Source organism: Nicotiana tabacum, chromosome 20, assembly GCF_000715075.1.
Source record: "Nicotiana tabacum cultivar K326 chromosome 20, ASM71507v2, whole genome shotgun sequence".
In the NCBI taxonomy this organism is placed as follows: Eukaryota; Viridiplantae; Streptophyta; class Magnoliopsida; order Solanales; family Solanaceae; genus Nicotiana; species Nicotiana tabacum.
The window spans coordinates 123,256,929-123,273,189 of NC_134099.1; the positions used below are offsets into that span (position 1 = coordinate 123,256,929).

The 16,261-nt window shown below is 36.2% G+C and overlaps 1 protein-coding gene across 1 annotated transcript; it reads right to left on the reverse strand.

Moving 5' to 3' along the window:
- Window positions 1–8,754: 8,754 nt before the first annotated feature.
- LOC142174767 (3-ketoacyl-CoA synthase 17-like) lies at window positions 8,755–11,207 on the reverse strand. The gene is made up of 2 exons (XM_075240959.1): window positions 10,234–11,207; window positions 8,755–9,406 (listed from the first exon to the last, which is right to left on the reverse strand). Exons 1-2 carry the CDS (start codon window positions 11,096–11,098, stop codon window positions 8,895–8,897), a joined length of 1,377 nt encoding a protein of 458 aa, XP_075097060.1. The 5' UTR covers window positions 11,099–11,207; the 3' UTR covers window positions 8,755–8,894.
- Between the last annotated feature and the right edge of the window lie 5,054 nt (window positions 11,208–16,261).

The following is a 16,261-nucleotide window of genomic DNA, read 5'->3' on the forward strand; positions in this document are numbered from 1 at the left end:
CATAATAAGTGACTGACAGAGTTCATACATAAGAAAAATATATTAATTCAGAAGATAAAGGGGTAGATTACAACATGCTTGGTAATGTAACTGGATTAAACGCAAGCAAGAAACAGACAAGAGTGAAGGAAATAATAAAGAAACATGTTATTGTTAATGCTAGAAGATTAATTAGAATATACCAGTAAAAAGGCAAATGCAGAAAGAGAAGTAAGAAAATTTCCACAGCCTAGCCTTGGCTTTCGGCCGGCTAGACAAGGCAACAACACAAGTAGTAACAGAGAAAAGAGATAGAGCTTTGAGTGAAGTATGTTCTAAACTCAAGTGGTTCGTTCGTGTTTTTGAAAGAAGAGGGGCGCATGGTATTTATGGTGTTGAAAACAGATGAGGAATAAGGTTATAAGTAAAGTTCTACCACAAACATGGAAATAATCACAAGTCAACAATTACACAAGTGACTCCCTTTAATTAAGGAGTCACTGCTTAATGGGTATTGACATATTCAAAATAAGGAAAAATGATCAATTTAGAGACAAACTGATTATTGCCATAAAAGGAGTAGTAAAAGTATTGAGTAAGTAATCAAGTCTAACCACAGAAATATGCTTATTTTGGGAAAAGATTCAGTAAGGCAAAATAAGTAAAGGAATAACTTTAACAGGCGAGTGAAATTAGAGTTCATAAAAGAAAAGTTTTTGAAATCAGTCACACGATTGAGATCAATCAAAGAAGAAACATGCTTCTGCACTTCAGTATATAAGTAAAGTGAACAAGGCCGTCAAACATGTGAGGCAAAGCACATTGGCAAAAGAGATAATCACAAGCATGCAGTAATGGCAGAAATAAGCCAGGGTTCAGTAGTAAAGCAAATATCCGAAGCATAGTAATCAAGTAGGTCAAGTCACATTGAATTCAACAGTGAAGAAAACAAAGTATCAGAGACATGCAAAGGTATCACAGTAGCAGGTGAGGAAACCTTTAGAAAAGTTAGCATTTTCGATAAAAATTGAGTTAGAAAGATAGTAAAACTCAAAATTAGATAAGTCACATAAAGAAAAGAAAGTCTAAAACAAAAGCTTTCAGTCGAGTCAAGTACTCAAACAAACAATTTCAGCCCCAATGACCTAGGGCTTTTCAACAACAATCGAGTTTTAAAATGGTAACACAAATAAATCAAAAAAGAACGAGGAACTTAATTAAACAAGTATAGATTTAAACAAACAGCTTCAGGATTCGAATGAGACCCAAAAGAAATTACGGTTTTCAACATGCTGACTCAAGTAGAAGGAAAGAATAACAAACAGTTCGAACATAGTAAAGTCATAAAACAACATCGACAATCAGAGAAAAGATTTTCGAAATAACTTAAAGGAAAACCCTAATCAGAACAATGAAGAGTCATTTTGAAAACAACATTGAAAAACCTTCAAGAAAATTGCTTACAAGTTCATGGTAAGCACAGATCTAAGGTAGATCCGAAAGAAATCGAAAGATTGTAGAGACTAGGGTTTCAGAAAACCCAAAGGAAAACGAGAAAGATCTCGAAAGTAAACGATCTAACCAGAAAATGCCAAGGACCCGCCTTGAAAGGCCATGCATGGCCAGGAAAGGTCGTGGATGGTCGGAGAAAGGCCATGAAAGTCGAGCAAGGATTGGACCAAACTCCTTCGATGTCTGGTCGTGAAACCATAGAACTAAACACATAGGAGCCATGGAAGGCTGGTACAGGTCTGAAATGACCACGAAAGGCCATGAATTAGGTAGGTATCAGGGTGGATAAGGGTTTGGTTTGATGGCGGCGGCTAGGGTTTGCAGGATTTTCAGAGAGAGTTGAGAGAGAAGAGGGATTCAAGGGTGGCGGTAGGTGAGAAATGAGATAGGTTTAGGGGTCGTTTGGGGTTAAAAAATGAAAGGGGGAATGTGAGTCGTTGATCTAAATTATTAACGGTTGGGATTAAAGGGGTTAGCTGGGGAGTCCGGGTTGGGTCATTTAAATTGGGTTATGGGGTCGGGTTCGAGTTGCAATTGGGTTGGGAAATTGGGTCTGATTTGGGCTCAATTTCAGGCTATAATTGAAATGAAATTGGGCTATCATTTAAATAGCCATTTTCCCCATTTAAAATAAAAAAAATAGTAAATTGATTTTTGTAAATAAATTAAAAGTACTAAAATGATTTATGACATATAATTATCAATTTAAAATTATGGGACTTCATTTTCATGAATAAAAACACAATTAAATCCTAAAAGAGGCTAATATTGCAATTATGCAATTTAGCCTTTAAAAATACTAAATACATTTGTAAAAATATGCAAAAATTATTTTAGCTATATTTTAGCATAAATGTGAAAATCCAATAAACGAATTACCAAAAATAATAATTTTGGAAATAATTATTGGGTTTTTATGGATAAAATAGGGAAATAAATTGATTTAAAAACCTTTAAAAATTAAGAAAAAATAATAAAACATTTGGACATACTTATATATACGTACATATGTTATTTTGAAGGCATTTGCATATTGAAAAATATATAGGGAAATCAAGTAAGTTTGGGGGGTGTGGACACACTTGCGCGAATTCGGGTAACGGCTACAAGGGAGAAATCGAAAGGAAACTGTACCCAACCAGGGATGGACGTAAACTCGTAAGCTACCGAAGGTAGGGATAATCGTCCAGGTCTTATTATGAAAGAAAAAAGCCGCCCCGCCACAGCAGACGGGTTGCTTCCTGTGTCGTCGCCGGGGAGCTCTTGGCGAGGAGACCTTAGGATAAGTTGCTAAAACAAACGGGATGGGAGGATCGACCCGTTCAGATAATTCCGAAGAAAGACTGTTGGCAGTAGGTAGAGAGATTTTTTTTTCCTCTTCAAAACACAATGAAATGCGGGCAGGGTAGAGCTCGGCAGAGGGTTCGAGAATAGGGTAGGGTCCTGTCCTTAAGATTCAGATAAGAAAAGAGTTCCAAACCTTTATGCATGCACCTCCGTACAAGTGCTGCATACAAGTTCCGGCCAGGATGATTGAGAAAGATTCAACCAATTTGAACCGCTCACATCACAATAGTAGTAGCGTAAAGGCCGTAAGTCGGGGGGCGGCCATAACATAAGGCTATTACTTTCACACCTCTCTATCTATAGATAGAGAGAGGCCCCTACCAGCCTGTCCCCCACCTCTGGGTGGTCGGACGGCTGGTGCTGAAATCATGGGCTGATGGCCCTGCTGTACTACCTTGGCCCGAAGTCTGGGGTAGGTCCTCTTTATGTGACCCGGATCTCCACACTCGAAATTACCTTGGCCCGGAGTCTGGGTTAGGTCCAAAAGAAGCTGTGTAAACTAACCTCAAGTCATGGAGGATAACCTGCTGGTCTGCCGAGAAGGTAAGACTGCCACCATCTACGGGCCCTGCCCTCTAACTGGAAGGCGGTGAAATCTACTCCATGGGACTCAATATCCTTATGTTGTGCAGTCTGTCCCAGTACCTATTAATAAAATCTTGCACATCCTCATGACGCTCGTCTCCGAAGATAGGAGGGTGTAGCCTACTCCATTTGTCCAATAACTTCTGCGGATCACCGTCTGCAACTGGTCTAGGCTCAGGTACTGCTGCTGCAACTAGCTGAACACCACCCATGGGTAGAGTACCCGGAGTCTGATATACGGTAGTTGTGTGCCCAAGAGCCTGAGCAGTAGGAGTCTGTGCTCCCCCTCCTGCCTGAGATGTGGCTGGGTCCTCTGGAAATAAACCAGCTTGGGTCATAGAGTCCATGAACCACAGCATACGACCAATCACCTCCTGGAAGCCTGGTGCCATCATGAAATACGTCGGAGTAGGTGCGGGCGCCTCACCTTGCTCCTCAATAATGGTATCCCTTGCTGGATCTGTCGGTGGTGCAACTAGGGCAGCTCTGGGACTCCCTCGTCCCCTACCTCGGGCTGGTGCCCTCCCCCGGCCTCTACCTCGGCCTCTAGCAACGGGGGGAGCAGCTCCTTCCGGATCTAGAACATCTGTTGTGCACATCCTCACCACCTGTGAGAGAATAGAAGAAGGGAAATTTAGTATACCATCAACTGTACGATAAAAGATGAATAAAGAGTAGTTTCCTAACACCCTATAGCCTCTCGAAGATAAGTACATACGTCTTCGTACCGATCCGCAAAACTCTACCAGGTTTGCCCATAACTTCTGAGACCTACGTAAACCTAGTACTCTAATACCATGTTGTCACGACCCAATATCCAATCTAGGTCGCGATGGCACCCAACATCGAGGTTAAGCAAGCCAAACTTAACCAAACTGGTGGGTTCCATTTATTTTACCAAAAACATTTCCAACCTATACTTAGTTAGAAAGTAATCATTCAATAATGATAAATAGTTAGGCAAATTTAAAACTAAAAAGACTAAATAATGTCATAATTAAGTGATTACATGCCAAAATAATAGTTTACTAGTGTGTGTGCCAAGACCTGGTGTCACAAGTATATGGGCGTCTAGTAGAATATACAAAAGAATACATCTATCATGCTGCCTGAAATATAATAGACAGTCATAAACAAAAGAGATACTCCATCATACTGCTGAACGGTATCAGAAAGGAGGAGCAGCTCACCGTGGAATCTCAGCCGAATATCAACAATACGCACCAGTAGGGTAGCCAGATGCACCTGCCTCAGATACTGTATAATTAAATGCAGAAGCATAGTATGAGTACATAAACAATATGTACCCAGTAAGTATCTAGTCTAATCTCAAAGAAGTAGTGACCAAGGGTCGACTTGACACTTACTAGGGTCAATAAGGTGATAATATAAAGTTCAATATTTCAATTCACAATGTACATGGATAGAAACAAGTTCAAATAAGAGGTAGTACTAAAAATCTTCTCATCAATTAATAAATCTAGGCATTTCCTTCCTTTAAGACAAGTGGCATTTCAAACAATAAATCATAAGAATTATAAGAGGTTCTGGTTCCATTATCACACACAATTACCACCGAGGACAATCGGCCCGATCCAACATAAAAATAAATTGTGCACTGCCGAGGGTCGAACGGCCCGAACCATAGATGCATCTATTCACCCCGCTGGCGAATCATACATGCGGCGTGGTAAGAAAATACAATTTTTAAACTAAGCCTAAATCCCAATTTTTAAACTTACTGCCCAGCTACCCCCTTTATCGCAAACGCGACAAGGGCCTCGCGTTCGCGAAGGCTATTGGTTCAGGACTTCTGAAGTGCCTTCATTACGAACGTGTCCATGGACTCGCGAACATGAAGGCTAGCTTGGCTATACCTACACGAACGCGATAGTTGCTCCGCGAACGCGAAGGACAAAGCTGGCCAGGCCCAACTACTTTACCCTACACGAACGCAAGTCGCCTCACGCGGACACGAAGGTCACTGACCTAGACCTTCACGAACGCAGAATAGCTATCACGAACAAGAAGAGCATTTCTTGCCCAGCCCCAACCCCTTCTACGCAAACGCGATGGTTCCCTCGCGTTCACGAAGAAGGGAACCAGAACTGGGCAGATCCGGTATGATGCATTTAGCTCCGAGGGGTCCGAAACTCACCCTAGCCACTCGGGACCCCGTCCAAAGGCACTAACAGGTCTGTAATCATAATATGGACTTGCTCGAATTCTCGAAACACAAAAAACAACAACAAAACCAAGAATCATACCCCAAAACTACATTGGATCAAACTTTGAACTTCAAGTTTTCCAAATTCGCCGAATGCGTCGAATCATACATCGACTACTCGGATTGGCACTAAATTTTGCGTGTGAGTCTTAAATGATATTATGGAACTATTCTCGATCTCGGAATTTAATTTGGACCTCGATATCACCAAAACTTGCTCCAAACCAAATTTAAGGAACTTCAAAGTTCTTCAAAAACTAGCTTTGACTATTAGGCGCCGAAAAGCTCCCGGATCATCCAAAACCCGATCCGGACATATGTTCAAGTCCGAAATCATCATATGAACATATTAGAACTATCAAATCCCAATTCCGAGGTCGTTTACTTGAAATGTTGACAGAAGTCAAATTTGGCCTTTTAGGCCAACTTTAAGGAACCAAATATTCCGATTTCAACCCAAACTCTTCCAAATTCCGAACCAACCATTCCTGCAAGTCATAAATTAGTAAAAGTAAGTATGAGAAGTCTTATCTAGGGGAACGGGTTCTAAAAGCAAAATAACCAGTCGGGTCGTTACAACGTATTTGGATGTAAGGTGACGAGTACCTATACGTTGTTGTCGAGTCATAGCATGTGAGTGAGTCTTATTCTCATCAATGCTGTATTCTTGATAATATTGTTCATATTTAGATTAGCTATTCGATGTGTTGAGCAGTTTCTTATCATATTTTACTGAATTTGGTATTGATTGAGTATTGATTCAAAGTGAGGTTGGTATTATGGAATTAAATATTGAATTAAAACTTGTTGTTGTCATTTTTATATCCTTATTATTGTTGTCCCTTATTTTGGTGAGGGAGAGTGTTAAAGCATGAAGGGTGATGCCATGCACGTTTCTATTATTTATTATGGTGAGGTTGAGTATTAAAGCACGAAGGGTAATGCCGTGCACGTTTCTATTATTTATTATGGTGAGGTTGAGTGATACAGCACGAAGGGTAATGCTGTACATGTTTCTACTATCTTATCTAGTGAGGTTGAGAGTAAAAGCACGAAAGGTGATGTCGTGCACTTTCGTTTACTGTGTTTATCCGTTTCTATCTGTTTAAGGTATATTGATTGTTCATGTTCTTAGTTCCATTGTAATTCTTTGTCTTGTAATCCCCTCAGCATACCCCCTTCCCAATACTTCTTGCCTTGTTCCTTTAGTTGCTATTATTATTGTATATATATAAATAAACTGCACTGGTTTGTTTGGGAGTGTCTTGTCCTAGCCTCACTACTACTTTGCAAAGTTAGACTCGACACTTACCAGTACATGGGGTCGGTTGTACTAATACCGCATTCTGCACTTTCTGTGCAGATTTCGGTACTGGACCGTGTTGACCCGAGTTGAGTTGCTGACTTCAATCGTATAGGAGACCCAATGGAGATCTGCCGGCGTTCGCAGACCCTGGAGTCCCCTTCCAGTTATTTTAGTTTACTGTTTCTTTTAGTTCGAACACAGTTGTACTTTCTTCTAGCCAGTATTTGTAGTGGCTCTTAGAAGTTCGTGAATTGTGACACCAGATTCTAGGTAGTTGTGTATAATTACTTGGGTTGTTATAAAATTCTGCACTCCTTTAATCTATTTTGGTTTAATTGTTGTTATTTACTGAATTGGTTAAGAGTTAGCGTATTCAATCTCTAAATGTTGGCTTGCCTAGCATCTGAAAAGTTAGGCGCCATCACGATCCCGACGATAGGAAATCTGAGTTATGCCATGAATATAAATAATTTTTTGCGCGGGCTAAAAATATAAATAGCTCAACATCTTATGTACAGGAGAGAGAAGTAACAACCATACTTGCGTCAGAAAATATTTTTATGGTACTTATATGATTCTACATTTACCATATGTGTGATGGTAATGAAGAAGGATATGAGTTTTACAGACTGAAAATGGAAAGATTTTTTTAAACTACCAACTAGTTTAATCTGTGATTGCATTTTATTTTATTATATTTGTTCGGTATACCTATAAATATTTATCATAGAGTTATACGTGTAATTACCTAATAAAAAACTTATTACAAAGTAGAGTTGGTCAAATAGTTGTCAATAAAAAATGAGATTTATTTTGATTTAATATTATTATGGTTAATTATCAACTAGCAATAATAAATACGCTGACCAATTGGGATCTCGCTACTAATTTGAGTAAATGCCAGCTTATCCTAGATCTTTACACTAAATCAAATAAAGTAATTTGAGTAGTTAAATATTAAAGTAAAATATATATATATCACTTAATTATAGTAAGTAAATATATGTATGCAAGACACATGTATTGTATCTAATGATTTAATATAAACATCAAGGGGTGCATTTGTTTTGCACACTACCAGGTTAACTTAGGTTAAAATAACAGTTAACCCCTCGTAATCAAAGACAATAATATGAGTGATATAACACCTGAAAATCGAATAATACTCCCTCGTCTCAAAATACTTGTCGTTTTTTCTAAAAATACTTGTCTCAAAGTACTTGTCATTTTATTTAACCAACATAAAGTTAAGTACTTTTCCCATTTTACCCTTGTACTAATTACATGAATGAGCTAATTTTGTAGTTCAGATGCCAAAAAAAAAAAAGTAGTTTACCTTGTGCTTTTCAATATTTATTGATCCTTGGAAATTAACAAGAGGGCAAAACTGTTAAAATACTACCCTTATAAATGCTTTCTTAAGGGCGTGTAGGAGACGGAGGGAGTATATTATTATAATAGGTTAAGTTGCACTAATAGTATAAAATTCCTTCACACTATATAGTATATACTATATCTTAAATTCATATACAATTACATATTATTAGTTATTTTTCAAATGATCAACTAGTAGTATAAGTTCTTTTTACGCTGTTAATGTATAAAAATTTAACGTACTCCTTATATATATATAGAGAGAGAAATATTGAGTGAAGAAATAAAATTAACAATTTATTACATATATTTTTGTATCAATTTTCTTTTGGGAAGCAAATGAGCTATGTAATCTCCACACATGATCAATATACATGCACATGGTGCCCCAAAAAATTATTTTGGCTATTGTTTTTCTATAAAATAATACATGCAGATAATTACGGTGGAGTTCTCTCTTTCCAAAGTTCAAACAATTGGTCTCTCATGCAGTAATGACCAATGCATCTTTGGCACCCACACCACAAAATTATGTGAAAATAGAAAACAATAGATTGGCAAACTTCACCAAACCTTCAATGGATAATTATTTATGCAGTCATTCCATGGGTTATCAGAATCTTGTTTTGAATCTTGAATCCATTTCCACACCAAACTCCCTACCTTAAACCCTGTCCCAAATGCAATCATCCACATTTTATCACCTTTTTTCACTCTTCCTTTTGCTTCAAAATAAGCCAACTCGTAGAACACTAAGCTACTAGACGTGTTTCCAAATCTGTTCAAACTCATTTTAGCTGGTTCTGTCACGTCATCACTTAAGTTTAAAACTCGTCCCACTTGATCTATTACTGCTTTGCCACCTGTGTGTATACAAATGTGGTCAAAAGCTTTTGTGAAGTCTGGAACCACTGGCTTTGATTTGCCTTGGGATAATATAGTCATGATCATTGAGTAAGCATAATTTGCTAGTTGGGTCATTGGAAGGACGCACGGTGCGAGGATTTTGATGTGTTGACGTAGGTTCATCCCTGCCACTCTTATTAAATCTTTAGTAAGTGAAACACCGGTAATACCTGTTAGAAAGAAGTAATATTAAATTGTTAGTGATTGAGTATGCGGATAAAGTTCTACATTGGTAGATGAAAAGATCATGCAGAGGCTACATATAAGGTGTACGAATAATTTTAGTGGTGAGGCCTTTAAAAAAAATCGTATTGGTTTTGCCCAATACGAATAATATCAGAAAGTACTTTTGAGCTAACTGAACCTAACATTAGCAAAAGAGGTGGAGAAAACTTTGTTACGAGAGAGAATTTTGTTAGTTTACTTAATGTCAAATGCAGTGGCTGAGCCAAAAATTAATACTAGAGGATTCAATGCAATGATCCTCTAGAGAAATTATATGATTAGTAGCAATGCAATGATCTTTTATGGTATCAAGGTATGATAATATATTAATTATTTTTTATTAGGTTATTAATTATTATCATTGATATATATATATATATATATATATATATATATATATATACTTTTTAGTAGACTTTGTTTTGTATACTTAATTTATATATTATTAATGCGTAAAACTTAAAATATGAATAAATAAAAAAATTACCCAACAATGCATGCTCTTAGAAAAAGCACAAAACTTATCCTACAAGCCATATGAATTCACAGGGTATGTGCTAGGATGGATATAAAATCTCTATATCCTTATCCAAAAATCTCGTGTTCGAGCTATGGGAATGAACTTTTTTTGGTAGGAGCATATTTTCTTTTAATGGGGTTCTCACGGTGCAACTAGACCTGGACAAATAGGAGCACAAATACGGATACCGGAGACTGGATGAAAAAACAAATAAAAAGGTAGAACATTCAAAACTAATATGTATAACAATACCTTTATCATCTTCCTCCTGAAATGCAGCTTTATACGCACTATCATCTGCACCATGGTGTGTTCTAAGAGAATGAACAAGCTCCATCTTGGCATGTTGGAAAAGATTTGGATTATTGCTAATAATAGCAGCTGCACAGCCAACACGAAAGATACAATTTGTTACTAGCATTGAACGATTATCACCATTATACCAATTCAGTGTTATGCTCTCGGTGATAACAACAAGGGCATTTTGGACTTTTTGGCTTCCACGTAAAACCCTAGCAGCAAAGTCAATGGAAATAACCCCAGAACTACATCCCATTCCACTCAAATTATATGTTTTCACGTCGGATCTAAGCTTATAATGGTTCAGAATAAGTGAAGAAAGCGAAGGGGACGGCGAAAAACTTCCACATGTAACAATGACAATGTCAATGGATTGTGGATCAATTAGGGTTTTAGCAAGAAGGTCATCAATGGAAGAAAATATCCCTTCTTGAGCTTCTTGATTTGCAGAATTTAGTGTAGGCATTTTGTCTTCTTCAAAAATGAAAGGTGGTCCATATGTTTCATCACCTAAGCCAGATTTAAGGTAAATGTTACGCATGAAATCGATGGATTCTTGCACTAAGTCTACATTCTTGAGTAGGAATGATTCACCAATTTGATAAGAACATCTCCTATGAGGTGGTGGCTTGTAACATGAATAGTTTAACAAGAAAACCCTATGTGGACGAGTATGATAGTAGTAGAGAAGAGAGAAAGATGCGCATACGAAAAAAAATAGAAAAAGGTGAAGGTGGGTGGTGAGGAAATGGATGAAAAATGTGAGGAATAAAAGTCCTAAAAATGATAACTGGAGGGCTTGTATTAGTGGTATCATTTTTGGGTTTTGTTTCTTTTGTTTTCTAGGGTTTTGGTTGGAAAAAAGACTTGCTAATTACGGATATGCAACATCAAAGTTCCTTATACTCCCTGTGAATATATACAAGTATATACAAGTATATTTTGGGGGATAGGAGCAGTGGGAGGTGGGGGGTCAAAGGGGGTTGGGACATAAAGCATTGAATGCTCATGAGAATGATTTATATATAGATTGGCATTTCGCAAATTGCAAGAATCGACGTGCTCGACATGACAAATATTGTGTGCGGAATGTATTTTTTTGCTGGTTCGGTATTCGATATTCGTATTAAAATTCAGACTAAATTCGAAGCGACGCTGAAAAGTCCAATTTGAATGGTAAAACACTTGTTAAAAAAGGCAATTATATACTCAAAATCGAATACGAGACTGTTAATTAAGAATGGAAAAATAGTTAATGTTTTACCGCATTGATCCTTGTTGGTATTTTGAGCGGAGTTGATTGTTTGGAGATATCAGCAACTAATGATGACGGTATGATTGACAATCACTGTCCATTTCTAGTGATGTTTGGATTATGCTTCCAAAAATTTCTCTTTTAGGTTTACCAAAAAAGTTTTTGGACGTAACCCTTATAAGTTTATATTAGAATATATTTTGGTGATATCTAAGTTATCCTAGTTTCACATACAAATATTGTACCCAACATAAAATAAATATATTTTTGGTTGTTAATTGAATTTTTATAAGGTAGAAATTTCAATCCAGATGTCAAGAATATTTATTACTCCTCTAAGCAGGCAGAATCCGCAGCTTTTATTTGATTCGGAGTAGGGGTGTACATAAGCCGGGTTGGTTCGGATTTTACATTTACCAAACCAAACCAAACCAATTGTGTCTAATTATTAAATCTAAAGACCACACCAAACCAATAAAACTCGAGTTTTTCAATCTCGGCGTTTCTCGGGTCTTTGGGTTTTTTTGGTTCTTTTTCTGGTAAAATTTTCGTAGAACAAAACATATAACTTGTGCTCAAAATATTTCTTTAACCCTAGTAAGATATAACTATACAAAGTATTTTTCAAGAAATTAATACAAAATATGAGATTTGTCATGGCATTATCCTAAAATACTCAACAATAAAGACAATAAAATTATGTAATATAAATATTGCTAATTAAAATGCCATAATAAAAATAAACATAATCTAAAAGTACTAAGTTATGCTAAAATAAGTAGACTAATAAGGGAGTATTAATTACATGAGTAAACACTAAAGGAAAAATAAAAATAGGTTATGCATTTTTATCTAAATTATTGCAAAACAAAAACCATATATTCAATACATTCCGGTTCGTAGTATTGAATTGGATGTCTTTTGTTAGTATTAGTATTGATTTGATTTTGGTTTGGGCTTTTGTTAGTATTATTTAATTTCCTAATATTAATGGCTATAAAATTTATTGGAACATTCAAAAGTTCTAAGTCCAACCTTGAAATAATACCTTAAAAGATAAAATTATGAAATTTTTTAAGAAATATTTATAAATTACATCACAATAAGTATATTTATATATTAAATATATTTAAAATTTCTATATATGTAATGTCGGGTTGGTTTGGTTTGGTTTGACTTTCTTTAGTTAAAACCAAACCAAACAAATTATGATCGGTTTTTTCTTTTCCAACACCAAACCAAATCAAACCAAACTATAATCGGGTTTTTTTTCGATTTGACTCGAATTATCGAGTTAGTGTGATTTGTCGGTTTCCTTTGTATACCCGTACTTGAGAGTTCAGACATTGCATTAATTTCTTTTCGTATTCCAATAAAATACTCCCAAGACATGTTATCCTGAACTCTCCTCCTTTGCCTATTCTGTTAACTTTAATAATTTACTTCAATTAATTGCTAGCTAAATGGTGTTCTTAAACTTAATCTGTAGCCCATAGGCAGATTAAAAATTTAAATTTATGGGTTTAATTTTTAAGGTTTTAGCATTAGACCCATTATATTTTAAGGTTATGTGTTCATATTTATTATTTTTTCAATTTTAACAAATTTTTAAATATAAATTTTTACTCTGTACCGAAAGTTATGAGTTTAATTGAACCCGTCATTTGACCACCATGTCCGCCCCTGTAGCTAACGACTATTGACCAATAGAAATTTTTATTAGAAAGAATGCATTCGTACACGCTGTAACTAATGGATGCAAAAAAAAAAAATGATAAAAGTTATCATTTAATTATGATTAAACGATATATATTCTCACTTTAATTGTAATTTTTATTAATTTGATATAAACATCAAGCGTGAATATTTTTTTCTTATATGAAATGTGGCCACAATAAAATATTGTGAATAGTCCTAGTAAGGGAGTGGATATAGAGGCTTGGCTACAAGTTCATGTTTCAGTGATATATATATATATATATATATATATATATATATTTTTGATTGAAAATTCAATTATTATTATTATTATAGTATTAACTTGAGGTTGCTATATAAACTCATAATATTAAAATTTAGATTCTGCCTTCGTAAGATAGTTGAAGCAAGAACGTAAGGGGTGGGTAGCCAGTCTACTGGCCACCTCCTCCACTTCCCAGCAACAAAGCAACTACAAACAGATTTCTATATTTAGCAATTAGCATGATGAAATAGAAGGTCATTGAGGAGTTTGTCAACTCTCTATTCATTAATATATTCATATCGCTACCATCCTTTGTAAATTAGCTTTAAATTTTCTTCTTCCTTTCCCTTTCTTTTAATTTTCTTTGTGTATTTATCTTTTATCAACTAAACCATTGAATAGTTGCAGTTTCAGTTCTTATTTTGATCTGAAATCGTGTCAGCAGTGACATTTCTTGGGAAGAACTTTTCAAGCAAGTGTAAAATTTGTGTTTCCAAAGTTTCCAACGGTGATGAAATATGATCTCATTTGGCCATACCATACAGATCAGAACTTTTTCAACAGAAGAGTTATCTTCTTACTACTCCCTAGCTTGATTCTCTATTATGGGGCAATATTTTTTATTAGTCTGTTTTCTTGTAAAAAAAACTTATATTTGAAAATAGTTTAATTTTTAATTTTTTTTTATATTTTTAACAATACGATTTTCAAAGCACAAAAATATCATAATACAGATTTCAAAATACAAATCTAAAAAAGAATTCGTTTTTATTAAATACCGTGCGAATTAAACACCGTCAGTACATGATAAAAAATTTAGAAAGTGGTTGAGCTTCGTTATGTCTAATCATAAGCATTGATGTCAACTAGTTGGAAATTAGTGGTAGCTACCCCTTAATTTCATGGTGGGCAAGTCAATAACTAGCTAGTCCAGTTGGCTGTTTCAAAGAGCTACATCGTGCACTTCGACAGCTAATGGGAAGGACATATGTAGTTTCATTACAGAGGCGGATGTAACCTTTTGATTATGGTTTGTATGAACACAGAATTTTGATGTGAAATATAAATATATTAAAAATTTACTAAAATTTTAATATTGATTTTAAATTTATATTTTAACTGTAAAATAAATTTAGTATAAAATAAAACCTAGGAGTACTAAATTTGAATTTTGAAAAAAACTCGGCTTCTTCTTAAAACTAGTAGTGGGAAATCATTAGAAAATTCTTTCATATACTAGATAATGCAGAAAAGATTTGAAACATTTTCTATATAGAAAGTAACACACTCTTATGCTAATTACCTAATTTATCTTTGCGTACAGGTAAAATCGTGGGTAATGTTACCTCCCAATTCCTTAATAAAGAGACGAGAGAGAAGCACAGTCTAACGCGACTTCGAGCGAAGTCAAAGGGCCCCTTGTGTCAGAGCTCGGGAGGGATGAAGATGTATCTGGGATTGGGCACAGTTAAACAAAGGATCCGGGCATTTCGAGACCATGAGAAAGAATAAGCGATTGAGCAAGATAAGTATGAAGCCATAATATTCGCCCTCAACCGGATATTACGACGCGAATCCCATCTGATATTAACTGCGCATCGACATTTACCGTAAAAAAAAAGATTTTACCCTATTTAGACTTGTACTAGTATTGAAATTCTCCTACTATATAAAGAGGAGAAGTCCTTCATTCTACCACTATGTTAACATGCATAATAGAGTTATAAAAGTTTATTTTTGTCTTCTAGCTATTATTCAAATTGTTCTTGAGTTATTCTCTTCTTTAATTGCAACCGAGCCCTTATCGAGGATTTGATCGAGGCTGAATTTTAGTGTTCAACATAAACCAGCATGATCGTTCAATTGTGATTGGTTTGATCGTTCATTCTCTCTTTAATTTAATTGTTTGTTGTTGTTAGATCATTCGTATTAAATTAAATCACCTATCTTTTAAAACCACGCATAAATTTAATTTTACTTGTTTTTAAGGGTAAACAGTTTGACACCCACCATGGGGTAAAGGATAATAGTGGTAATTTGATACGAATCTTCATAACACACCCTATTTTACACTTACTCTTTGAAGCTTGATTTCAGGTTAACTTAAGGATGTCAAATTTTCAGTCTGCTCACTTGAACGTTGATGCAGAGTCAGGCCACCACGGCAAAAACAATAACGTGGTACCTAGCAATGATGTGCCCCCTGTTGATCCCAATGGTGTCCCAGTCTCCGACCCGGCCGACGCTAACTCACAGGTTGCCATCAATATCAATCTGCCAAAGGACCCCAAAAATAGCATTCGCGGAACACACTGGCCATCGGCTCGAGGGGCGCCCGAAGGTGAAGGTGATGGCATTAGCTTACTGTTGGTTTTCAAAATATTGCAAGCTTAGCAAGCGGCAATAGCACAGTGGCAGACCCAGAGTCACATCCCTAACAGGATCGAGCCCGAGCGGATCGGGAAAAACACTCGACGGGATGAACAAATTGTGTGGAACCGGATGAATTCGGGACCAAGAAACTTCCAAAGTGATGAAGATGCTCGAAGCATTGGCGAAGCGGGTGGAGTCGAGCAAGAAAAGGATAGAAGCCAATGACAAGAAGGTGGAAACTTATTACTCCAGGGTCGATCAGGTCCCAGGAGCACCCCCGATATTGAAGGGCCGAACTCCAAAAAATTCATTCAAAAGCCTTCCCCCCCGAGCTCGGCATTAAAGCCGATCCCGAAGAGGTTTCGAATGCCCGACATCCCCAAGTATAA

What these genes read in the sequence shown, in the direction of transcription:
- LOC142174767 (XM_075240959.1), bottom strand. Translation starts at nt 11,098, where the DNA reads ATGATACCACTAATACAAGCCCTCCAGTTATCATTTTTAGGACTTTTA. An exon ending in TCAGGAGGAAGATGATAAAG is followed by an intron (nt 9,407 to 10,233) that starts GTATTGTTATAC and finishes TCTTTCTAACAG; the next exon opens with GTATTACCGGTGTTTCACTT.